This window comes from Sphaerodactylus townsendi, linkage group LG07, assembly GCF_021028975.2.
Source record: "Sphaerodactylus townsendi isolate TG3544 linkage group LG07, MPM_Stown_v2.3, whole genome shotgun sequence".
Taxonomy (NCBI): domain Eukaryota; kingdom Metazoa; phylum Chordata; class Lepidosauria; order Squamata; family Sphaerodactylidae; genus Sphaerodactylus; species Sphaerodactylus townsendi.
This window is the reverse complement of record NC_059431.1, coordinates 121,314,644-121,339,320: the sequence shown is the minus strand read 5'-3', so window position 1 is coordinate 121,339,320 and position 24,677 is coordinate 121,314,644. Positions and strand designations below refer to the sequence as shown.

Genomic DNA, 24,677 nt, shown 5'->3' with positions numbered 1-24,677 from the left:
TCCTGCACGTGAGCTCCCAAAGGCACCTGGTGGGCCACTGCAAGTAGCAGAATGCTGGACTAGATGGACTCTGGTCTGATCCAGCTGGCTTGTTCTTATGTTCTTATGTCTCCCAGAACTCTAGGATGCATAGATCAAAGGCTTCCAACTTTTTCAAGCCTCTGGCCACCTTTGGAATTCTGGCACAATGTGGTAGGTGCAGCGACAAAATGGCTACCACAAAATGGCTGCCATGGGAGGTGAAGTCCGTCACAAAATGGTAGCTGCAACTTACCTTCAGTCACACAGTGAAGAGCCTTGTGCTGCAGTGGTAGCTAACCACTTCCTAAAAGCGCTTAGCGGGTAGGCTGTGGCATTCACAGGCACCATATCGACACAAATGAGTTCCCCTGGTTGTCTCCATTTTTCTTTCTTCAGCTTACAGAAGTCGGCGTGGGCTTTTCTTGCGCTGCATCTCCAGATCAAGACCTTGCAGCTGTTTCAGGAGCCTGCGGTTTGGGCAGACGGCTCTGTGTTGGAGAACTCTTTCGATAGCATCCCTCAGTGAGAAGTTGTGGTAGATCATGAGATAAGCCAACCCCAAGGCTGCTGATCGGCTTTTACCGAGAATGCAGTGAACCAAAATCTTCCCTGAAGAAAAATGATGTGAAAAGATAAAAGCGTGAAGCCCTATGTTGCTTTCTTGCTCCATCCGCTTCGTTGGCAACTGACTGTTTCTAATTTGCTTCAAAGAAACCTGAACTCTCTATAACAAAGAAAAAATAATAATATCACAAGGTACAAATAATATTTACACATGTGTGCTTCTTTTATGCAAACTTATTGACTGGCATTATTCATTCTGGAATTTTAGAAGGAAGATTCCTGCCCACAGTGATGAAGATGATGCTGGTGTAGGCAAGATTTTCTTGCCAATTGCCGAGGAAATGTGTTTCATGGATTTAATTCCACTTATCAGTTTTGAGTTTGCGCATGACCACTCGACAGCCTTGACTGCGTACTTGGGAACTCACAGTCCAAATCCTAAGATCACTTTCCTGAGAGTAAGCCCCATTCAGTAGACAATGGCCCCTTCCACACAAACCCTTTAAATCACTTTGAGGTAGGAAATAACATGTTTCCTCCTTGGAGTTCTGCATCGTCCCCCACTCCCACACACACATCCCTTTGGTTCTGAAAACATATTATTTCCAGCATTAAAACATTTTCAGTAAATCCCCTTTAGAAATGATCCTTGAGGCTGAAACGTTTTCAAAACGACTTCACTGCTGTGCTGTCTCTAAGACTTTTTCCACGCCTCTTTGACTTCTCTAAACTTCATCCTCGCCATCATTTTCTCAGCTCACTCTTTGCTCCCCCTCATGTTTTTTTTTCAACACCCAACACAAGCCTTTATTGGCAGACAAAACAGGACAAAATTTTAAAACAAAACAAGGTTAAGAAATACAGTTAAAATTACTAATTTCCAGTATAAAATTTGCAACTGTTTCACATGGGGGGGGGGGTGGGGGTGGGGGGGGGTGGGGGGGTGGGGTGGGGGGGGGTGGGTGTGGGTGGGGTGGGGGGGGGGGGGGGTGAGGGTGGGGGGGGGGGGGGGGGTGGGGGTGGGAGGGGGGGGGGGGGAGGGGGGGGGTGGTGGTGGGGTGGGGGGGTGGGGTGGTGGGGGGGTGGTGGGGGTGGGGGGGGGGGGGGGGGGTGGTGGGGGGGGGGGGGGGGGGGTGGTGGGGGGGGTGGGGGGGGGGTGGGGGGGGGTGGGGGGTGGTGGGGTGGGGGGGGGGGATTGGGGCTGGGGGGTGGGGGGGGGGGGGGGTGGGGGGGGGGGGGGGGGGGGGGGGGGGGGGGTGGGGGGGGGGGGGGGTGGGGGGGGGGGGGGGTGGGGGGGGGGGGGGGTGGGGGGGGGGGGGGGTGGGGGGGGGGGGGGGTGGGGGGGGGGGGGGGTGGGGGGGGGGGGGGGTGGGGGGGGGGGGGGGTGGGGGGGGGGGGGGGTGGGGGGGGGGGGGGGTGGGGGGGGGGGGGGGTGGGGGGGGGGGGGGGTGGGGGGGGGGGGGGGTGGGGGGGGGGGGGGGTGGGGGGGGGGGGGGGTGGGGGGGGGGGGGGGTGGGGGGGGGGGGGGGTGGGGGGGGGGGGGGGTGGGGGGGGGGGGGGGTGGGGGGGGGGGGGGGTGGGGGGGGGGGGGGGTGGGGGGGGGGGGGGGTGGGGGGGGGGGGGGGTGGGGGGGGGGGGGGGTGGGGGGGGGGGGGGGTGGGGGGGGGGGGGGGTGGGGGGGGGGGGGGGTGGGGGGGGGGGGGGGTGGGGGGGGGGGGGGGTGGGGGGGGGGGGGGGTGGGGGGGGGGGGGGGTGGGGGGGGGGGGGGGTGGGGGGGGGGGGGGGTGGGGGGGGGGGGGGGTGGGGGGGGGGGGGGGTGGGGGGGGGGGGGGGTGGGGGGGGGGGGGGGTGGGGGGGGGGGGGGGTGGGGGGGGGGGGGGGTGGGGGGGGGGGGGGGTGGGGGGGGGGGGGGGTGGGGGGGGGGGGGGGTGGGGGGGGGGGGGGGTGGGGGGGGGGGGGGGTGGGGGGGGGGGGGGGTGGGGGGGGGGGGGGGTGGGGGGGGGGGGGGGTGGGGGGGGGGGGGGGTGGGGGGGGGGGGGGGTGGGGGGGGGGGGGGGTGGGGGGGGGGGGGGGTGGGGGGGGGGGGGGGTGGGGGGGGGGGGGGGTGGGGGGGGGGGGGGGTGGGGGGGGGGGGGGGTGGGGGGGGGGGGGGGTGGGGGGGGGGGGGGGTGGGGGGGGGGGGGGGTGGGGGGGGGGGGGGGTGGGGGGGGGGGGGGGTGGGGGGGGGGGGGGGTGGGGGGGGGGGGGGGTGGGGGGGGGGGGGGGTGGGGGGGGGGGGGGGTGGGGGGGGGGGGGGGTGGGGGGGGGGGGGGGTGGGGGGGGGGGGGGGTGGGGGGGGGGGGGGGTGGGGGGGGGGGGGGGTGGGGGGGGGGGGGGGTGGGGGGGGGGGGGGGTGGGGGGGGGGGGGGGTGGGGGGGGGGGGGGGTGGGGGGGGGGGGGGGTGGGGGGGGGGGGGGGTGGGGGGGGGGGGGGGTGGGGGGGGGGGGGGGTGGGGGGGGGGGGGGGTGGGGGGGGGGGGGGGTGGGGGGGGGGGGGGGTGGGGGGGGGGGGGGGTGGGGGGGGGGGGGGGTGGGGGGGGGGGGGGGTGGGGGGGGGGGGGGGTGGGGGGGGGGGGGGGTGGGGGGGGGGGGGGGTGGGGGGGGGGGGGGGTGGGGGGGGGGGGGGGTGGGGGGGGGGGGGGGTGGGGGGGGGGGGGGGTGGGGGGGGGGGGGGGTGGGGGGGGGGGGGGGTGGGGGGGGGGGGGGGTGGGGGGGGGGGGGGGTGGGGGGGGGGGGGGGTGGGGGGGGGGGGGGGTGGGGGGGGGGGGGGGTGGGGGGGGGGGGGGGTGGGGGGGGGGGGGGGTGGGGGGGGGGGGGGGTGGGGGGGGGGGGGGGTGGGGGGGGGGGGGGGTGGGGGGGGGGGGGGGTGGGGGGGGGGGGGGGTGGGGGGGGGGGGGGGTGGGGGGGGGGGGGGGTGGGGGGGGGGGGGGGTGGGGGGGGGGGGGGGTGGGGGGGGGGGGGGGTGGGGGGGGGGGGGGGTGGGGGGGGGGGGGGGTGGGGGGGGGGGGGGGTGGGGGGGGGGGGGGGTGGGGGGGGGGGGGGGTGGGGGGGGGGGGGGGTGGGGGGGGGGGGGGGTGGGGGGGGGGGGGGGTGGGGGGGGGGGGGGGTGGGGGGGGGGGGGGGTGGGGGGGGGGGGGGGTGGGGGGGGGGGGGGGTGGGGGGGGGGGGGGGTGGGGGGGGGGGGGGGTGGGGGGGGGGGGGGGTGGGGGGGGGGGGGGGTGGGGGGGGGGGGGGGTGGGGGGGGGGGGGGGTGGGGGGGGGGGGGGGTGGGGGGGGGGGGGGGTGGGGGGGGGGGGGGGTGGGGGGGGGGGGGGGTGGGGGGGGGGGGGGGTGGGGGGGGGGGGGGGTGGGGGGGGGGGGGGGTGGGGGGGGGGGGGGGTGGGGGGGGGGGGGGGTGGGGGGGGGGGGGGGTGGGGGGGGGGGGGGGTGGGGGGGGGGGGGGGTGGGGGGGGGGGGGGGTGGGGGGGGGGGGGGGTGGGGGGGGGGGGGGGTGGGGGGGGGGGGGGGTGGGGGGGGGGGGGGGTGGGGGGGGGGGGGGGTGGGGGGGGGGGGGGGTGGGGGGGGGGGGGGGTGGGGGGGGGGGGGGGTGGGGGGGGGGGGGGGTGGGGGGGGGGGGGGGTGGGGGGGGGGGGGGGTGGGGGGGGGGGGGGGTGGGGGGGGGGGGGGGTGGGGGGGGGGGGGGGTGGGGGGGGGGGGGGGTGGGGGGGGGGGGGGGTGGGGGGGGGGGGGGGTGGGGGGGGGGGGGGGTGGGGGGGGGGGGGGGTGGGGGGGGGGGGGGGTGGGGGGGGGGGGGGGTGGGGGGGGGGGGGGGTGGGGGGGGGGGGGGGTGGGGGGGGGGGGGGGTGGGGGGGGGGGGGGGTGGGGGGGGGGGGGGGTGGGGGGGGGGGGGGGTGGGGGGGGGGGGGGGTGGGGGGGGGGGGGGGTGGGGGGGGGGGGGGGTGGGGGGGGGGGGGGGTGGGGGGGGGGGGGGGTGGGGGGGGGGGGGGGTGGGGGGGGGGGGGGGTGGGGGGGGGGGGGGGTGGGGGGGGGGGGGGGTGGGGGGGGGGGGGGGTGGGGGGGGGGGGGGGTGGGGGGGGGGGGGGGTGGGGGGGGGGGGGGGTGGGGGGGGGGGGGGGTGGGGGGGGGGGGGGGTGGGGGGGGGGGGGGGTGGGGGGGGGGGGGGGTGGGGGGGGGGGGGGGTGGGGGGGGGGGGGGGTGGGGGGGGGGGGGGGTGGGGGGGGGGGGGGGTGGGGGGGGGGGGGGGTGGGGGGGGGGGGGGGTGGGGGGGGGGGGGGGTGGGGGGGGGGGGGGGTGGGGGGGGGGGGGGGTGGGGGGGGGGGGGGGTGGGGGGGGGGGGGGGTGGGGGGGGGGGGGGGTGGGGGGGGGGGGGGGTGGGGGGGGGGGGGGGTGGGGGGGGGGGGGGGTGGGGGGGGGGGGGGGTGGGGGGGGGGGGGGGTGGGGGGGGGGGGGGGTGGGGGGGGGGGGGGGTGGGGGGGGGGGGGGGTGGGGGGGGGGGGGGGTGGGGGGGGGGGGGGGTGGGGGGGGGGGGGGGTGGGGGGGGGGGGGGGTGGGGGGGGGGGGGGGTGGGGGGGGGGGGGGGTGGGGGGGGGGGGGGGTGGGGGGGGGGGGGGGTGGGGGGGGGGGGGGGTGGGGGGGGGGGGGGGTGGGGGGGGGGGGGGGTGGGGGGGGGGGGGGGTGGGGGGGGGGGGGGGTGGGGGGGGGGGGGGGTGGGGGGGGGGGGGGGTGGGGGGGGGGGGGGGTGGGGGGGGGGGGGGGTGGGGGGGGGGGGGGGTGGGGGGGGGGGGGGGTGGGGGGGGGGGGGGGTGGGGGGGGGGGGGGGTGGGGGGGGGGGGGGGTGGGGGGGGGGGGGGGTGGGGGGGGGGGGGGGTGGGGGGGGGGGGGGGTGGGGGGGGGGGGGGGTGGGGGGGGGGGGGGGTGGGGGGGGGGGGGGGTGGGGGGGGGGGGGGGTGGGGGGGGGGGGGGGTGGGGGGGGGGGGGGGTGGGGGGGGGGGGGGGTGGGGGGGGGGGGGGGTGGGGGGGGGGGGGGGTGGGGGGGGGGGGGGGTGGGGGGGGGGGGGGGTGGGGGGGGGGGGGGGTGGGGGGGGGGGGGGGTGGGGGGGGGGGGGGGTGGGGGGGGGGGGGGGTGGGGGGGGGGGGGGGTGGGGGGGGGGGGGGGTGGGGGGGGGGGGGGGTGGGGGGGGGGGGGGGTGGGGGGGGGGGGGGGTGGGGGGGGGGGGGGGTGGGGGGGGGGGGGGGTGGGGGGGGGGGGGGGTGGGGGGGGGGGGGGGTGGGGGGGGGGGGGGGTGGGGGGGGGGGGGGGTGGGGGGGGGGGGGGGTGGGGGGGGGGGGGGGTGGGGGGGGGGGGGGGTGGGGGGGGGGGGGGGTGGGGGGGGGGGGGGGTGGGGGGGGGGGGGGGTGGGGGGGGGGGGGGGTGGGGGGGGGGGGGGGTGGGGGGGGGGGGGGGTGGGGGGGGGGGGGGGTGGGGGGGGGGGGGGGTGGGGGGGGGGGGGGGTGGGGGGGGGGGGGGGTGGGGGGGGGGGGGGGTGGGGGGGGGGGGGGGTGGGGGGGGGGGGGGGTGGGGGGGGGGGGGGGTGGGGGGGGGGGGGGGTGGGGGGGGGGGGGGGTGGGGGGGGGGGGGGGTGGGGGGGGGGGGGGGTGGGGGGGGGGGGGGGTGGGGGGGGGGGGGGGTGGGGGGGGGGGGGGGTGGGGGGGGGGGGGGGTGGGGGGGGGGGGGGGTGGGGGGGGGGGGGGGTGGGGGGGGGGGGGGGTGGGGGGGGGGGGGGGTGGGGGGGGGGGGGGGTGGGGGGGGGGGGGGGTGGGGGGGGGGGGGGGTGGGGGGGGGGGGGGGTGGGGGGGGGGGGGGGTGGGGGGGGGGGGGGGTGGGGGGGGGGGGGGGTGGGGGGGGGGGGGGGTGGGGGGGGGGGGGGGTGGGGGGGGGGGGGGGTGGGGGGGGGGGGGGGTGGGGGGGGGGGGGGGTGGGGGGGGGGGGGGGTGGGGGGGGGGGGGGGTGGGGGGGGGGGGGGGTGGGGGGGGGGGGGGGTGGGGGGGGGGGGGGGTGGGGGGGGGGGGGGGTGGGGGGGGGGGGGGGTGGGGGGGGGGGGGGGTGGGGGGGGGGGGGGGTGGGGGGGGGGGGGGGTGGGGGGGGGGGGGGGTGGGGGGGGGGGGGGGTGGGGGGGGGGGGGGGTGGGGGGGGGGGGGGGTGGGGGGGGGGGGGGGTGGGGGGGGGGGGGGGTGGGGGGGGGGGGGGGTGGGGGGGGGGGGGGGTGGGGGGGGGGGGGGGTGGGGGGGGGGGGGGGTGGGGGGGGGGGGGGGTGGGGGGGGGGGGGGGTGGGGGGGGGGGGGGGTGGGGGGGGGGGGGGGTGGGGGGGGGGGGGGGTGGGGGGGGGGGGGGGTGGGGGGGGGGGGGGGTGGGGGGGGGGGGGGGTGGGGGGGGGGGGGGGTGGGGGGGGGGGGGGGTGGGGGGGGGGGGGGGTGGGGGGGGGGGGGGGTGGGGGGGGGGGGGGGTGGGGGGGGGGGGGGGTGGGGGGGGGGGGGGGTGGGGGGGGGGGGGGGTGGGGGGGGGGGGGGGTGGGGGGGGGGGGGGGTGGGGGGGGGGGGGGGTGGGGGGGGGGGGGGGTGGGGGGGGGGGGGGGTGGGGGGGGGGGGGGGTGGGGGGGGGGGGGGGTGGGGGGGGGGGGGGGTGGGGGGGGGGGGGGGTGGGGGGGGGGGGGGGTGGGGGGGGGGGGGGGTGGGGGGGGGGGGGGGTGGGGGGGGGGGGGGGTGGGGGGGGGGGGGGGTGGGGGGGGGGGGGGGTGGGGGGGGGGGGGGGTGGGGGGGGGGGGGGGTGGGGGGGGGGGGGGGTGGGGGGGGGGGGGGGTGGGGGGGGGGGGGGGTGGGGGGGGGGGGGGGTGGGGGGGGGGGGGGGTGGGGGGGGGGGGGGGTGGGGGGGGGGGGGGGTGGGGGGGGGGGGGGGTGGGGGGGGGGGGGGGTGGGGGGGGGGGGGGGTGGGGGGGGGGGGGGGTGGGGGGGGGGGGGGGTGGGGGGGGGGGGGGGTGGGGGGGGGGGGGGGTGGGGGGGGGGGGGGGTGGGGGGGGGGGGGGGTGGGGGGGGGGGGGGGTGGGGGGGGGGGGGGGTGGGGGGGGGGGGGGGTGGGGGGGGGGGGGGGTGGGGGGGGGGGGGGGTGGGGGGGGGGGGGGGTGGGGGGGGGGGGGGGTGGGGGGGGGGGGGGGTGGGGGGGGGGGGGGGTGGGGGGGGGGGGGGGTGGGGGGGGGGGGGGGTGGGGGGGGGGGGGGGTGGGGGGGGGGGGGGGTGGGGGGGGGGGGGGGTGGGGGGGGGGGGGGGTGGGGGGGGGGGGGGGTGGGGGGGGGGGGGGGTGGGGGGGGGGGGGGGTGGGGGGGGGGGGGGGTGGGGGGGGGGGGGGGTGGGGGGGGGGGGGGGTGGGGGGGGGGGGGGGTGGGGGGGGGGGGGGGTGGGGGGGGGGGGGGGTGGGGGGGGGGGGGGGTGGGGGGGGGGGGGGGTGGGGGGGGGGGGGGGTGGGGGGGGGGGGGGGTGGGGGGGGGGGGGGGTGGGGGGGGGGGGGGGTGGGGGGGGGGGGGGGTGGGGGGGGGGGGGGGTGGGGGGGGGGGGGGGTGGGGGGGGGGGGGGGTGGGGGGGGGGGGGGGTGGGGGGGGGGGGGGGTGGGGGGGGGGGGGGGTGGGGGGGGGGGGGGGTGGGGGGGGGGGGGGGTGGGGGGGGGGGGGGGTGGGGGGGGGGGGGGGTGGGGGGGGGGGGGGGTGGGGGGGGGGGGGGGTGGGGGGGGGGGGGGGTGGGGGGGGGGGGGGGTGGGGGGGGGGGGGGGTGGGGGGGGGGGGGGGTGGGGGGGGGGGGGGGTGGGGGGGGGGGGGGGTGGGGGGGGGGGGGGGTGGGGGGGGGGGGGGGTGGGGGGGGGGGGGGGTGGGGGGGGGGGGGGGTGGGGGGGGGGGGGGGTGGGGGGGGGGGGGGGTGGGGGGGGGGGGGGGTGGGGGGGGGGGGGGGTGGGGGGGGGGGGGGGTGGGGGGGGGGGGGGGTGGGGGGGGGGGGGGGTGGGGGGGGGGGGGGGTGGGGGGGGGGGGGGGTGGGGGGGGGGGGGGGTGGGGGGGGGGGGGGGTGGGGGGGGGGGGGGGTGGGGGGGGGGGGGGGTGGGGGGGGGGGGGGGTGGGGGGGGGGGGGGGTGGGGGGGGGGGGGGGTGGGGGGGGGGGGGGGTGGGGGGGGGGGGGGGTGGGGGGGGGGGGGGGTGGGGGGGGGGGGGGGTGGGGGGGGGGGGGGGTGGGGGGGGGGGGGGGTGGGGGGGGGGGGGGGTGGGGGGGGGGGGGGGTGGGGGGGGGGGGGGGTGGGGGGGGGGGGGGGTGGGGGGGGGGGGGGGTGGGGGGGGGGGGGGGTGGGGGGGGGGGGGGGTGGGGGGGGGGGGGGGTGGGGGGGGGGGGGGGTGGGGGGGGGGGGGGGTGGGGGGGGGGGGGGGTGGGGGGGGGGGGGGGTGGGGGGGGGGGGGGGTGGGGGGGGGGGGGGGTGGGGGGGGGGGGGGGTGGGGGGGGGGGGGGGTGGGGGGGGGGGGGGGTGGGGGGGGGGGGGGGTGGGGGGGGGGGGGGGTGGGGGGGGGGGGGGGTGGGGGGGGGGGGGGGTGGGGGGGGGGGGGGGTGGGGGGGGGGGGGGGTGGGGGGGGGGGGGGGTGGGGGGGGGGGGGGGTGGGGGGGGGGGGGGGTGGGGGGGGGGGGGGGTGGGGGGGGGGGGGGGTGGGGGGGGGGGGGGGTGGGGGGGGGGGGGGGTGGGGGGGGGGGGGGGTGGGGGGGGGGGGGGGTGGGGGGGGGGGGGGGTGGGGGGGGGGGGGGGTGGGGGGGGGGGGGGGTGGGGGGGGGGGGGGGTGGGGGGGGGGGGGGGTGGGGGGGGGGGGGGGTGGGGGGGGGGGGGGGTGGGGGGGGGGGGGGGTGGGGGGGGGGGGGGGTGGGGGGGGGGGGGGGTGGGGGGGGGGGGGGGTGGGGGGGGGGGGGGGTGGGGGGGGGGGGGGGTGGGGGGGGGGGGGGGTGGGGGGGGGGGGGGGTGGGGGGGGGGGGGGGTGGGGGGGGGGGGGGGTGGGGGGGGGGGGGGGTGGGGGGGGGGGGGGGTGGGGGGGGGGGGGGGTGGGGGGGGGGGGGGGTGGGGGGGGGGGGGGGTGGGGGGGGGGGGGGGTGGGGGGGGGGGGGGGTGGGGGGGGGGGGGGGTGGGGGGGGGGGGGGGTGGGGGGGGGGGGGGGTGGGGGGGGGGGGGGGTGGGGGGGGGGGGGGGTGGGGGGGGGGGGGGGTGGGGGGGGGGGGGGGTGGGGGGGGGGGGGGGTGGGGGGGGGGGGGGGTGGGGGGGGGGGGGGGTGGGGGGGGGGGGGGGTGGGGGGGGGGGGGGGTGGGGGGGGGGGGGGGTGGGGGGGGGGGGGGGTGGGGGGGGGGGGGGGTGGGGGGGGGGGGGGGTGGGGGGGGGGGGGGGTGGGGGGGGGGGGGGGTGGGGGGGGGGGGGGGTGGGGGGGGGGGGGGGTGGGGGGGGGGGGGGGTGGGGGGGGGGGGGGGTGGGGGGGGGGGGGGGTGGGGGGGGGGGGGGGTGGGGGGGGGGGGGGGTGGGGGGGGGGGGGGGTGGGGGGGGGGGGGGGTGGGGGGGGGGGGGGGTGGGGGGGGGGGGGGGTGGGGGGGGGGGGGGGTGGGGGGGGGGGGGGGTGGGGGGGGGGGGGGGTGGGGGGGGGGGGGGGTGGGGGGGGGGGGGGGTGGGGGGGGGGGGGGGTGGGGGGGGGGGGGGGTGGGGGGGGGGGGGGGTGGGGGGGGGGGGGGGTGGGGGGGGGGGGGGGTGGGGGGGGGGGGGGGTGGGGGGGGGGGGGGGTGGGGGGGGGGGGGGGTGGGGGGGGGGGGGGGTGGGGGGGGGGGGGGGTGGGGGGGGGGGGGGGTGGGGGGGGGGGGGGGTGGGGGGGGGGGGGGGTGGGGGGGGGGGGGGGTGGGGGGGGGGGGGGGTGGGGGGGGGGGGGGGTGGGGGGGGGGGGGGGTGGGGGGGGGGGGGGGTGGGGGGGGGGGGGGGTGGGGGGGGGGGGGGGTGGGGGGGGGGGGGGGTGGGGGGGGGGGGGGGTGGGGGGGGGGGGGGGTGGGGGGGGGGGGGGGTGGGGGGGGGGGGGGGTGGGGGGGGGGGGGGGTGGGGGGGGGGGGGGGTGGGGGGGGGGGGGGGTGGGGGGGGGGGGGGGTGGGGGGGGGGGGGGGTGGGGGGGGGGGGGGGTGGGGGGGGGGGGGGGTGGGGGGGGGGGGGGGTGGGGGGGGGGGGGGGTGGGGGGGGGGGGGGGTGGGGGGGGGGGGGGGTGGGGGGGGGGGGGGGTGGGGGGGGGGGGGGGTGGGGGGGGGGGGGGGTGGGGGGGGGGGGGGGTGGGGGGGGGGGGGGGTGGGGGGGGGGGGGGGTGGGGGGGGGGGGGGGTGGGGGGGGGGGGGGGTGGGGGGGGGGGGGGGTGGGGGGGGGGGGGGGTGGGGGGGGGGGGGGGTGGGGGGGGGGGGGGGTGGGGGGGGGGGGGGGTGGGGGGGGGGGGGGGTGGGGGGGGGGGGGGGTGGGGGGGGGGGGGGGTGGGGGGGGGGGGGGGTGGGGGGGGGGGGGGGTGGGGGGGGGGGGGGGTGGGGGGGGGGGGGGGTGGGGGGGGGGGGGGGTGGGGGGGGGGGGGGGTGGGGGGGGGGGGGGGTGGGGGGGGGGGGGGGTGGGGGGGGGGGGGGGTGGGGGGGGGGGGGGGTGGGGGGGGGGGGGGGTGGGGGGGGGGGGGGGTGGGGGGGGGGGGGGGTGGGGGGGGGGGGGGGTGGGGGGGGGGGGGGGTGGGGGGGGGGGGGGGTGGGGGGGGGGGGGGGTGGGGGGGGGGGGGGGTGGGGGGGGGGGGGGGTGGGGGGGGGGGGGGGTGGGGGGGGGGGGGGGTGGGGGGGGGGGGGGGTGGGGGGGGGGGGGGGTGGGGGGGGGGGGGGGTGGGGGGGGGGGGGGGTGGGGGGGGGGGGGGGTGGGGGGGGGGGGGGGTGGGGGGGGGGGGGGGTGGGGGGGGGGGGGGGTGGGGGGGGGGGGGGGTGGGGGGGGGGGGGGGTGGGGGGGGGGGGGGGTGGGGGGGGGGGGGGGTGGGGGGGGGGGGGGGTGGGGGGGGGGGGGGGTGGGGGGGGGGGGGGGTGGGGGGGGGGGGGGGTGGGGGGGGGGGGGGGTGGGGGGGGGGGGGGGTGGGGGGGGGGGGGGGTGGGGGGGGGGGGGGGTGGGGGGGGGGGGGGGTGGGGGGGGGGGGGGGTGGGGGGGGGGGGGGGTGGGGGGGGGGGGGGGTGGGGGGGGGGGGGGGTGGGGGGGGGGGGGGGTGGGGGGGGGGGGGGGTGGGGGGGGGGGGGGGTGGGGGGGGGGGGGGGTGGGGGGGGGGGGGGGTGGGGGGGGGGGGGGGTGGGGGGGGGGGGGGGTGGGGGGGGGGGGGGGTGGGGGGGGGGGGGGGTGGGGGGGGGGGGGGGTGGGGGGGGGGGGGGGTGGGGGGGGGGGGGGGTGGGGGGGGGGGGGGGTGGGGGGGGGGGGGGGTGGGGGGGGGGGGGGGTGGGGGGGGGGGGGGGTGGGGGGGGGGGGGGGTGGGGGGGGGGGGGGGTGGGGGGGGGGGGGGGTGGGGGGGGGGGGGGGTGGGGGGGGGGGGGGGTGGGGGGGGGGGGGGGTGGGGGGGGGGGGGGGTGGGGGGGGGGGGGGGTGGGGGGGGGGGGGGGTGGGGGGGGGGGGGGGTGGGGGGGGGGGGGGGTGGGGGGGGGGGGGGGTGGGGGGGGGGGGGGGTGGGGGGGGGGGGGGGTGGGGGGGGGGGGGGGTGGGGGGGGGGGGGGGTGGGGGGGGGGGGGGGTGGGGGGGGGGGGGGGTGGGGGGGGGGGGGGGTGGGGGGGGGGGGGGGTGGGGGGGGGGGGGGGTGGGGGGGGGGGGGGGTGGGGGGGGGGGGGGGTGGGGGGGGGGGGGGGTGGGGGGGGGGGGGGGTGGGGGGGGGGGGGGGTGGGGGGGGGGGGGGGTGGGGGGGGGGGGGGGTGGGGGGGGGGGGGGGTGGGGGGGGGGGGGGGTGGGGGGGGGGGGGGGTGGGGGGGGGGGGGGGTGGGGGGGGGGGGGGGTGGGGGGGGGGGGGGGTGGGGGGGGGGGGGGGTGGGGGGGGGGGGGGGTGGGGGGGGGGGGGGGTGGGGGGGGGGGGGGGTGGGGGGGGGGGGGGGTGGGGGGGGGGGGGGGTGGGGGGGGGGGGGGGTGGGGGGGGGGGGGGGTGGGGGGGGGGGGGGGTGGGGGGGGGGGGGGGTGGGGGGGGGGGGGGGTGGGGGGGGGGGGGGGTGGGGGGGGGGGGGGGTGGGGGGGGGGGGGGGTGGGGGGGGGGGGGGGTGGGGGGGGGGGGGGGTGGGGGGGGGGGGGGGTGGGGGGGGGGGGGGGTGGGGGGGGGGGGGGGTGGGGGGGGGGGGGGGTGGGGGGGGGGGGGGGTGGGGGGGGGGGGGGGTGGGGGGGGGGGGGGGTGGGGGGGGGGGGGGGTGGGGGGGGGGGGGGGTGGGGGGGGGGGGGGGTGGGGGGGGGGGGGGGTGGGGGGGGGGGGGGGTGGGGGGGGGGGGGGGTGGGGGGGGGGGGGGGTGGGGGGGGGGGGGGGTGGGGGGGGGGGGGGGTGGGGGGGGGGGGGGGTGGGGGGGGGGGGGGGTGGGGGGGGGGGGGGGTGGGGGGGGGGGGGGGTGGGGGGGGGGGGGGGTGGGGGGGGGGGGGGGTGGGGGGGGGGGGGGGTGGGGGGGGGGGGGGGTGGGGGGGGGGGGGGGTGGGGGGGGGGGGGGGTGGGGGGGGGGGGGGGTGGGGGGGGGGGGGGGTGGGGGGGGGGGGGGGTGGGGGGGGGGGGGGGTGGGGGGGGGGGGGGGTGGGGGGGGGGGGGGGTGGGGGGGGGGGGGGGTGGGGGGGGGGGGGGGTGGGGGGGGGGGGGGGTGGGGGGGGGGGGGGGTGGGGGGGGGGGGGGGTGGGGGGGGGGGGGGGTGGGGGGGGGGGGGGGTGGGGGGGGGGGGGGGTGGGGGGGGGGGGGGGTGGGGGGGGGGGGGGGTGGGGGGGGGGGGGGGTGGGGGGGGGGGGGGGTGGGGGGGGGGGGGGGTGGGGGGGGGGGGGGGTGGGGGGGGGGGGGGGTGGGGGGGGGGGGGGGTGGGGGGGGGGGGGGGTGGGGGGGGGGGGGGGTGGGGGGGGGGGGGGGTGGGGGGGGGGGGGGGTGGGGGGGGGGGGGGGTGGGGGGGGGGGGGGGTGGGGGGGGGGGGGGGTGGGGGGGGGGGGGGGTGGGGGGGGGGGGGGGTGGGGGGGGGGGGGGGTGGGGGGGGGGGGGGGTGGGGGGGGGGGGGGGTGGGGGGGGGGGGGGGTGGGGGGGGGGGGGGGTGGGGGGGGGGGGGGGTGGGGGGGGGGGGGGGTGGGGGGGGGGGGGGGTGGGGGGGGGGGGGGGTGGGGGGGGGGGGGGGTGGGGGGGGGGGGGGGTGGGGGGGGGGGGGGGTGGGGGGGGGGGGGGGTGGGGGGGGGGGGGGGTGGGGGGGGGGGGGGGTGGGGGGGGGGGGGGGTGGGGGGGGGGGGGGGTGGGGGGGGGGGGGGGTGGGGGGGGGGGGGGGTGGGGGGGGGGGGGGGTGGGGGGGGGGGGGGGTGGGGGGGGGGGGGGGTGGGGGGGGGGGGGGGTGGGGGGGGGGGGGGGTGGGGGGGGGGGGGGGTGGGGGGGGGGGGGGGTGGGGGGGGGGGGGGGTGGGGGGGGGGGGGGGTGGGGGGGGGGGGGGGTGGGGGGGGGGGGGGGTGGGGGGGGGGGGGGGTGGGGGGGGGGGGGGGTGGGGGGGGGGGGGGGTGGGGGGGGGGGGGGGTGGGGGGGGGGGGGGGTGGGGGGGGGGGGGGGTGGGGGGGGGGGGGGGTGGGGGGGGGGGGGGGTGGGGGGGGGGGGGGGTGGGGGGGGGGGGGGGTGGGGGGGGGGGGGGGTGGGGGGGGGGGGGGGTGGGGGGGGGGGGGGGTGGGGGGGGGGGGGGGTGGGGGGGGGGGGGGGTGGGGGGGGGGGGGGGTGGGGGGGGGGGGGGGTGGGGGGGGGGGGGGGTGGGGGGGGGGGGGGGTGGGGGGGGGGGGGGGTGGGGGGGGGGGGGGGTGGGGGGGGGGGGGGGTGGGGGGGGGGGGGGGTGGGGGGGGGGGGGGGTGGGGGGGGGGGGGGGTGGGGGGGGGGGGGGGTGGGGGGGGGGGGGGGTGGGGGGGGGGGGGGGTGGGGGGGGGGGGGGGTGGGGGGGGGGGGGGGTGGGGGGGGGGGGGGGTGGGGGGGGGGGGGGGTGGGGGGGGGGGGGGGTGGGGGGGGGGGGGGGTGGGGGGGGGGGGGGGTGGGGGGGGGGGGGGGTGGGGGGGGGGGGGGGTGGGGGGGGGGGGGGGTGGGGGGGGGGGGGGGTGGGGGGGGGGGGGGGTGGGGGGGGGGGGGGGTGGGGGGGGGGGGGGGTGGGGGGGGGGGGGGGTGGGGGGGGGGGGGGGTGGGGGGGGGGGGGGGTGGGGGGGGGGGGGGGTGGGGGGGGGGGGGGGTGGGGGGGGGGGGGGGTGGGGGGGGGGGGGGGTGGGGGGGGGGGGGGGTGGGGGGGGGGGGGGGTGGGGGGGGGGGGGGGTGGGGGGGGGGGGGGGTGGGGGGGGGGGGGGGTGGGGGGGGGGGGGGGTGGGGGGGGGGGGGGGTGGGGGGGGGGGGGGGTGGGGGGGGGGGGGGGTGGGGGGGGGGGGGGGTGGGGGGGGGGGGGGGTGGGGGGGGGGGGGGGTGGGGGGGGGGGGGGGTGGGGGGGGGGGGGGGTGGGGGGGGGGGGGGGTGGGGGGGGGGGGGGGTGGGGGGGGGGGGGGGTGGGGGGGGGGGGGGGTGGGGGGGGGGGGGGGTGGGGGGGGGGGGGGGTGGGGGGGGGGGGGGGTGGGGGGGGGGGGGGGTGGGGGGGGGGGGGGGTGGGGGGGGGGGGGGGTGGGGGGGGGGGGGGGTGGGGGGGGGGGGGGGTGGGGGGGGGGGGGGGTGGGGGGGGGGGGGGGTGGGGGGGGGGGGGGGTGGGGGGGGGGGGGGGTGGGGGGGGGGGGGGGTGGGGGGGGGGGGGGGTGGGGGGGGGGGGGGGTGGGGGGGGGGGGGGGTGGGGGGGGGGGGGGGTGGGGGGGGGGGGGGGTGGGGGGGGGGGGGGGTGGGGGGGGGGGGGGGTGGGGGGGGGGGGGGGTGGGGGGGGGGGGGGGTGGGGGGGGGGGGGGGTGGGGGGGGGGGGGGGTGGGGGGGGGGGGGGGTGGGGGGGGGGGGGGGTGGGGGGGGGGGGGGGTGGGGGGGGGGGGGGGTGGGGGGGGGGGGGGGTGGGGGGGGGGGGGGGTGGGGGGGGGGGGGGGTGGGGGGGGGGGGGGGTGGGGGGGGGGGGGGGTGGGGGGGGGGGGGGGTGGGGGGGGGGGGGGGTGGGGGGGGGGGGGGGTGGGGGGGGGGGGGGGTGGGGGGGGGGGGGGGTGGGGGGGGGGGGGGGTGGGGGGGGGGGGGGGTGGGGGGGGGGGGGGGTGGGGGGGGGGGGGGGTGGGGGGGGGGGGGGGTGGGGGGGGGGGGGGGTGGGGGGGGGGGGGGGTGGGGGGGGGGGGGGGTGGGGGGGGGGGGGGGTGGGGGGGGGGGGGGGTGGGGGGGGGGGGGGGTGGGGGGGGGGGGGGGTGGGGGGGGGGGGGGGTGGGGGGGGGGGGGGGTGGGGGGGGGGGGGGGTGGGGGGGGGGGGGGGTGGGGGGGGGGGGGGGTGGGGGGGGGGGGGGGTGGGGGGGGGGGGGGGTGGGGGGGGGGGGGGGTGGGGGGGGGGGGGGGTGGGGGGGGGGGGGGGTGGGGGGGGGGGGGGGTGGGGGGGGGGGGGGGTGGGGGGGGGGGGGGGTGGGGGGGGGGGGGGGTGGGGGGGGGGGGGGGTGGGGGGGGGGGGGGGTGGGGGGGGGGGGGGGTGGGGGGGGGGGGGGGTGGGGGGGGGGGGGGGTGGGGGGGGGGGGGGGTGGGGGGGGGGGGGGGTGGGGGGGGGGGGGGGTGGGGGGGGGGGGGGGTGGGGGGGGGGGGGGGTGGGGGGGGGGGGGGGTGGGGGGGGGGGGGGGTGGGGGGGGGGGGGGGTGGGGGGGGGGGGGGGTGGGGGGGGGGGGGGGTGGGGGGGGGGGGGGGTGGGGGGGGGGGGGGGTGGGGGGGGGGGGGGGTGGGGGGGGGGGGGGGTGGGGGGGGGGGGGGGTGGGGGGGGGGGGGGGTGGGGGGGGGGGGGGGTGGGGGGGGGGGGGGGTGGGGGGGGGGGGGGGTGGGGGGGGGGGGGGGTGGGGGGGGGGGGGGGTGGGGGGGGGGGGGGGTGGGGGGGGGGGGGGGTGGGGGGGGGGGGGGGTGGGGGGGGGGGGGGGTGGGGGGGGGGGGGGGTGGGGGGGGGGGGGGGTGGGGGGGGGGGGGGGTGGGGGGGGGGGGGGGTGGGGGGGGGGGGGGGTGGGGGGGGGGGGGGGTGGGGGGGGGGGGGGGTGGGGGGGGGGGGGGGTGGGGGGGGGGGGGGGTGGGGGGGGGGGGGGGTGGGGGGGGGGGGGGGTGGGGGGGGGGGGGGGTGGGGGGGGGGGGGGGTGGGGGGGGGGGGGGGTGGGGGGGGGGGGGGGTGGGGGGGGGGGGGGGTGGGGGGGGGGGGGGGTGGGGGGGGGGGGGGGTGGGGGGGGGGGGGGGTGGGGGGGGGGGGGGGTGGGGGGGGGGGGGGGTGGGGGGGGGGGGGGGTGGGGGGGGGGGGGGGTGGGGGGGGGGGGGGGTGGGGGGGGGGGGGGGTGGGGGGGGGGGGGGGTGGGGGGGGGGGGGGGTGGGGGGGGGGGGGGGTGGGGGGGGGGGGGGGTGGGGGGGGGGGGGGGTGGGGGGGGGGGGGGGTGGGGGGGGGGGGGGGTGGGGGGGGGGGGGGGTGGGGGGGGGGGGGGGTGGGGGGGGGGGGGGGTGGGGGGGGGGGGGGGTGGGGGGGGGGGGGGGTGGGGGGGGGGGGGGGTGGGGGGGGGGGGGGGTGGGGGGGGGGGGGGGTGGGGGGGGGGGGGGGTGGGGGGGGGGGGGGGTGGGGGGGGGGGGGGGTGGGGGGGGGGGGGGGTGGGGGGGGGGGGGGGTGGGGGGGGGGGGGGGTGGGGGGGGGGGGGGGTGGGGGGGGGGGGGGGTGGGGGGGGGGGGGGGTGGGGGGGGGGGGGGGTGGGGGGGGGGGGGGGTGGGGGGGGGGGGGGGTGGGGGGGGGGGGGGGTGGGGGGGGGGGGGGGTGGGGGGGGGGGGGGGTGGGGGGGGGGGGGGGTGGGGGGGGGGGGGGGTGGGGGGGGGGGGGGGTGGGGGGGGGGGGGGGTGGGGGGGGGGGGGGGTGGGGGGGGGGGGGGGTGGGGGGGGGGGGGGGTGGGGGGGGGGGGGGGTGGGGGGGGGGGGGGGTGGGGGGGGGGGGGGGTGGGGGGGGGGGGGGGTGGGGGGGGGGGGGGGTGGGGGGGGGGGGGGGTGGGGGGGGGGGGGGGTGGGGGGGGGGGGGGGTGGGGGGGGGGGGGGGTGGGGGGGGGGGGGGGTGGGGGGGGGGGGGGGTGGGGGGGGGGGGGGGTGGGGGGGGGGGGGGGTGGGGGGGGGGGGGGGTGGGGGGGGGGGGGGGTGGGGGGGGGGGGGGGTGGGGGGGGGGGGGGGTGGGGGGGGGGGGGGGTGGGGGGGGGGGGGGGTGGGGGGGGGGGGGGGTGGGGGGGGGGGGGGGTGGGGGGGGGGGGGGGTGGGGGGGGGGGGGGGTGGGGGGGGGGGGGGGTGGGGGGGGGGGGGGGTGGGGGGGGGGGGGGGTGGGGGGGGGGGGGGGTGGGGGGGGGGGGGGGTGGGGGGGGGGGGGGGTGGGGGGGGGGGGGGGTGGGGGGGGGGGGGGGTGGGGGGGGGGGGGGGTGGGGGGGGGGGGGGGTGGGGGGGGGGGGGGGTGGGGGGGGGGGGGGGTGGGGGGGGGGGGGGGTGGGGGGGGGGGGGGGTGGGGGGGGGGGGGGGTGGGGGGGGGGGGGGGTGGGGGGGGGGGGGGGTGGGGGGGGGGGGGGGTGGGGGGGGGGGGGGGTGGGGGGGGGGGGGGGTGGGGGGGGGGGGGGGTGGGGGGGGGGGGGGGTGGGGGGGGGGGGGGGTGGGGGGGGGGGGGGGTGGGGGGGGGGGGGGGTGGGGGGGGGGGGGGGTGGGGGGGGGGGGGGGTGGGGGGGGGGGGGGGTGGGGGGGGGGGGGGGTGGGGGGGGGGGGGGGTGGGGGGGGGGGGGGGTGGGGGGGGGGGGGGGTGGGGGGGGGGGGGGGTGGGGGGGGGGGGGGGTGGGGGGGGGGGGGGGTGGGGGGGGGGGGGGGTGGGGGGGGGGGGGGGTGGGGGGGGGGGGGGGTGGGGGGGGGGGGGGGTGGGGGGGGGGGGGGGTGGGGGGGGGGGGGGGTGGGGGGGGGGGGGGGTGGGGGGGGGGGGGGGTGGGGGGGGGGGGGGGTGGGGGGGGGGGGGGGTGGGGGGGGGGGGGGGTGGGGGGGGGGGGGGGTGGGGGGGGGGGGGGGTGGGGGGGGGGGGGGGTGGGGGGGGGGGGGGGTGGGGGGGGGGGGGGGTGGGGGGGGGGGGGGGTGGGGGGGGGGGGGGGTGGGGGGGGGGGGGGGTGGGGGGGGGGGGGGGTGGGGGGGGGGGGGGGTGGGGGGGGGGGGGGGTGGGGGGGGGGGGGGGTGGGGGGGGGGGGGGGTGGGGGGGGGGGGGGGTGGGGGGGGGGGGGGGTGGGGGGGGGGGGGGGTGGGGGGGGGGGGGGGTGGGGGGGGGGGGGGGTGGGGGGGGGGGGGGGTGGGGGGGGGGGGGGGTGGGGGGGGGGGGGGGTGGGGGGGGGGGGGGGTGGGGGGGGGGGGGGGTGGGGGGGGGGGGGGGTGGGGGGGGGGGGGGGTGGGGGGGGGGGGGGGTGGGGGGGGGGGGGGGTGGGGGGGGGGGGGGGTGGGGGGGGGGGGGGGTGGGGGGGGGGGGGGGTGGGGGGGGGGGGGGGTGGGGGGGGGGGGGGGTGGGGGGGGGGGGGGGTGGGGGGGGGGGGGGGTGGGGGGGGGGGGGGGTGGGGGGGGGGGGGGGTGGGGGGGGGGGGGGGTGGGGGGGGGGGGGGGTGGGGGGGGGGGGGGGTGGGGGGGGGGGGGGGTGGGGGGGGGGGGGGGTGGGGGGGGGGGGGGGTGGGGGGGGGGGGGGGTGGGGGGGGGGGGGGGTGGGGGGGGGGGGGGGTGGGGGGGGGGGGGGGTGGGGGGGGGGGGGGGTGGGGGGGGGGGGGGGTGGGGGGGGGGGGGGGTGGGGGGGGGGGGGGGTGGGGGGGGGGGGGGGTGGGGGGGGGGGGGGGTGGGGGGGGGGGGGGGTGGGGGGGGGGGGGGGTGGGGGGGGGGGGGGGTGGGGGGGGGGGGGGGTGGGGGGGGGGGGGGGTGGGGGGGGGGGGGGGTGGGGGGGGGGGGGGGTGGGGGGGGGGGGGGGTGGGGGGGGGGGGGGGTGGGGGGGGGGGGGGGTGGGGGGGGGGGGGGGTGGGGGGGGGGGGGGGTGGGGGGGGGGGGGGGTGGGGGGGGGGGGGGGTGGGGGGGGGGGGGGGTGGGGGGGGGGGGGGGTGGGGGGGGGGGGGGGTGGGGGGGGGGGGGGGTGGGGGGGGGGGGGGGTGGGGGGGGGGGGGGGTGGGGGGGGGGGGGGGTGGGGGGGGGGGGGGGTGGGGGGGGGGGGGGGTGGGGGGGGGGGGGGGTGGGGGGGGGGGGGGGTGGGGGGGGGGGGGGGTGGGGGGGGGGGGGGGTGGGGGGGGGGGGGGGTGGGGGGGGGGGGGGGTGGGGGGGGGGGGGGGTGGGGGGGGGGGGGGGTGGGGGGGGGGGGGGGTGGGGGGGGGGGGGGGTGGGGGGGGGGGGGGGTGGGGGGGGGGGGGGGTGGGGGGGGGGGGGGGTGGGGGGGGGGGGGGGTGGGGGGGGGGGGGGGTGGGGGGGGGGGGGGGTGGGGGGGGGGGGGGGTGGGGGGGGGGGGGGGTGGGGGGGGGGGGGGGTGGGGGGGGGGGGGGGTGGGGGGGGGGGGGGGTGGGGGGGGGGGGGGGTGGGGGGGGGGGGGGGTGGGGGGGGGGGGGGGTGGGGGGGGGGGGGGGTGGGGGGGGGGGGGGGTGGGGGGGGGGGGGGGTGGGGGGGGGGGGGGGTGGGGGGGGGGGGGGGTGGGGGGGGGGGGGGGTGGGGGGGGGGGGGGGTGGGGGGGGGGGGGGGTGGGGGGGGGGGGGGGTGGGGGGGGGGGGGGGTGGGGGGGGGGGGGGGTGGGGGGGGGGGGGGGTGGGGGGGGGGGGGGGTGGGGGGGGGGGGGGGTGGGGGGGGGGGGGGGTGGGGGGGGGGGGGGGTGGGGGGGGGGGGGGGTGGGGGGGGGGGGGGGTGGGGGGGGGGGGGGGTGGGGGGGGGGGGGGGTGGGGGGGGGGGGGGGTGGGGGGGGGGGGGGGTGGGGGGGGGGGGGGGTGGGGGGGGGGGGGGGTGGGGGGGGGGGGGGGTGGGGGGGGGGGGGGGTGGGGGGGGGGGGGGGTGGGGGGGGGGGGGGGTGGGGGGGGGGGGGGGTGGGGGGGGGGGGGGGTGGGGGGGGGGGGGGGTGGGGGGGGGGGGGGGTGGGGGGGGGGGGGGGTGGGGGGGGGGGGGGGTGGGGGGGGGGGGGGGTGGGGGGGGGGGGGGGTGGGGGGGGGGGGGGGTGGGGGGGGGGGGGGGTGGGGGGGGGGGGGGGTGGGGGGGGGGGGGGGTGGGGGGGGGGGGGGGTGGGGGGGGGGGGGGGTGGGGGGGGGGGGGGGTGGGGGGGGGGGGGGGTGGGGGGGGGGGGGGGTGGGGGGGGGGGGGGGTGGGGGGGGGGGGGGGTGGGGGGGGGGGGGGGTGGGGGGGGGGGGGGGTGGGGGGGGGGGGGGGGGGGGGGGGGGGGGGGTGGGGGGGGGGGGGGGTGGGGGGGGGGGGGGGTGGGGGGGGGGGGGGGTGGGGGGGGGGGGGGGTGGGGGGGGGGGGGGGTGGGGGTTTGATTCCCAGCTCTGCCGCCTGAGCTGTGGAGGCTTATCTGGGGAATTCACATTAGCCTGTACACACCCACACACGCCAGCTGGGTGACCTTGGGCTAGTCACAGCTTCTCGGAGCTCTCTCAGTCCCACCTACCTCACAGGGTGTTTGTTGTGAGGGGGGGGAAGGGCAAGGAGATTGTAAGCCCCTTTGAGTCTCCTGCAGGAGAGAAAGGGGGGATATAAATCCAAACTCTTCTTCTTCTTCTCAATGATTCCATACCTCCTGGGGTGCTCAAGGCTTTGTGTATAAATTCTGCTGCAGGGTGAAAATACGGACTGATGTCAAAATCCGGAAGGTCGTGGGCTGGCACTCCATAATATTCGACGGTTGCTCCATAAAAATCATGAGGTTCGTGGCAAAACAGTGTGCCGTGAGCAGCATTTAAAATGTGGCTGATGCCCACCTTCCATAAATCGAATCGACTATGGACTGAATTGCTGGAGGAAAAGAAGAATGGGATACTTTAGCTGGGATGCAAAAAAAGGCTCTTGTTTGCTTTAGAAAATCCTTCCTATTATTTGTGTACAAGCTTATTCATATTGTACGAGAAACACACTAAGGCAGTGGTGGCGAACCTTTGGCACGGGTGCCAGAGGTGGCACTCAGAGCCCTCTCTGTGGGCACACAGAGTCACCCCCCCCACACACACACACATCTAGGCTGGCCTGGGCCGCTGGGCTCGATTATTAGCATTATTATTAACCTAAGACCTAGTTTTGGGGAGGCAGTGTAGGTAACCCTGTTAAGCGCTGTTAAACCCCACTGATTTTCATGTGAAGAACTAAAGTGCGATCCTTTACCTGGGAGTAAGCTCAGTTGCTGGCAATGGGGCTTCTTTCTGAGTAAACCTCCTAGGGTCGTGATTCACCCATTGGAAGAGTTGCACGGTTGCACGGTTGCTTCAAAGCAACTCGGGAGTAATGCATGCCTCGGAGCCAACTGTTTTTTCTAAACTGAAACCTCAGTATTCAGGTTAAATTGCCGTGTCAGCACTTTGCGATAAATAAGTGGGTTTTGGGTTGCAATTTGGGCACCCGGTCTCAAAAAGGTTTGCCATCGCTGCACTAAGGAAACGCCATGCTCCTGGACTGTTCAATAACAAGACTCCGTATTCAATTGATTTCCTTATTATGAAACAGCATCAGGAATGAGCCTTTACGCTTCTACTGCCAGAACTAAGCATAGTCGGCATTGCAGCCACGGCCACCTTTATATCCCACGTCATCCCTGTCACGTCATGTCACGTCACCTCGTCCCTGACTACAATTTCCAAAGTGGGGGATGGCACATCCCTAGTCCCACGGTCCAGAGGGGAAGAAACCTCCCCCCCCGCACCAGGGTCCAAACAACCTACTTTATCAGCCCTACTGACAGGGCCACGACTGCAGATGTCTAATGGACTGATGTCAAAATCCGGAAGGTCGTGGGCGGTATAAAAGTATAAAAAATAAATAAAAATAAATAAATAATGAACTGACAAGGCCTGAGAAGCAAAGCACAGCGGAGAGGTAGAATGAGAAGAGCAAGGCTCCCATATCCTGGGCAGGAAACAGGCTCAAAACAGAAGCAGATCATGACAGGAAAATCCAATTTCCCATCCTGAAAAGGAGGATTCTGTTCTAAATTAAGTCAGCAACTGGGAAAACATCTCAGCATCACTTGGGAATTTTGATAAGGTCCCCTGCTTTGGAGCAGCAGTGGCGTAGGAGGTTAAGAGCTCATGTATCTAATCTGGAGGAACGGGGTTTGATTCCCAGCTCTGCCACCTGAGCTGTGGGCAAGGAGATTGTCAGCCCCTTTGAGTCTCCTGCAGGAGAGAAAGGGGGGATATAAATCCAAACTCTTCTTCTTCTTAGTGAGAACGTATGCAGAATTCATATCCAAACTCTGATGCAAACCAGAAAATAAGTATAACTAAATATCACAAAGGAGGAAAAATATATATCTTATAGGATACCATCCAGCGAATGTCTTTTTTGGCAGGGGCTGATGGGAATTGTAGTCCATAACATCTGGAGTGCCAAAGGTTCGCCACCACTGACCTAGAATAAAACTCTGAGGCTGCATCATAGTACAGGAGGGAATCCCTGACAGCTGCTACCCTGCATTCTTCTATATATACTTACTGGTCTCCTAAGAAGAGATTAGGCCAAACTTCATCGACATGGTTGCAGGAGGGTCTCCCCGTGTACAAGAGCTCCTCCAGCTCTTTCACAGTAGGGGTCTCAGTTGGGCATGCTCGGGAGCATTCAGGGTCTGCAGACAGCAGCATGTCCTCTTCGGCCATCGCAGGGGAAGCTGCCGCTCCCTGTCCTCTGGATCGAAACCCGAGAAAATGGCCCGGGTTGGCTTGTTTACTGCGCTGCTCTCAGAGACTCCAGCTGTCATTGTGAATTGGTTGAAGACGGGCCAGAACAGGTGCTGGTGGGCAGCAGGAAAGCCAGCCGCCTGTCCAAGGGGGGAGGGCGGGGAAAGTGGTCCCCGAAGAGGAGCTGTGGTCAAACGATGACCATCCTTGCAGGAGAAAGGCTAAGAAATGGGAGAGCCGTTAGGAAGAGCGTTGTGCAGGGTGTGGAAAACTTGGGCCAACGGTTTAAAAAATGATATGCGTGAAATAAAACCAGGCTCTGCAACTTTCAGCAATAATAGCTGCCACTTTTCAGAAAACTCCCAGTTCTCTCTGCCAACATCTATAATTCTATTAGGAGCAGCAGTGGCGTAGGAGGTTAAGAGCTCGTGTATCTAATCTGGAGGAACCGGGTTTGATTCCCAGCTCTGCCGCCTAAGCTGTGGAGGCTGATCTGGGGAATTCAGGTTAGCCTGGGCACTCCCACGCACGCCAGCTGGGTGACCTTGGGCTAGTCACAGCTTCTTGGAGCTCTCTCAGCCCCACCTACCTCACAGGGTGTTTGTTGGGAGGGGGGAAGGGCAAGGAGATTGTCAGCCCCTTTGAGTCTCCCGCAGGAGAAAAAGGGAGGATATAAATCCAAACTCCTCCTCCTCCTCCTCCTCCTCCTCCTCCTCCTCCTCTTCTTCTTCTTCTTCTTCTTCTTCTTCTTCTTCTTCTTCTTCTTCTTCTATTAAAGTATCCTTGGATGTTCAGTAACGTGCTGGATTCTGAGATGGATTTAATTCTTG

The 24,677-nt window shown here is 84.8% G+C and overlaps 1 protein-coding gene across 1 annotated transcript; it reads right to left on the bottom strand.

Moving 5' to 3' along the window:
* Window positions 1–418: 418 nt before the first annotated feature.
* Window positions 419–23,867, bottom strand: LOC125436343 (dual specificity protein phosphatase 13-like). The gene is made up of 3 exons (XM_048503260.1): window positions 23,666–23,867; window positions 21,759–21,976; window positions 419–630 (listed from the first exon to the last, which is right to left on the bottom strand). Exons 1-3 carry the CDS (start codon window positions 23,824–23,826, stop codon window positions 419–421), a joined length of 591 nt encoding a protein of 196 aa, XP_048359217.1. The 5' UTR covers window positions 23,827–23,867.
* Between the last annotated feature and the right edge of the window lie 810 nt (window positions 23,868–24,677).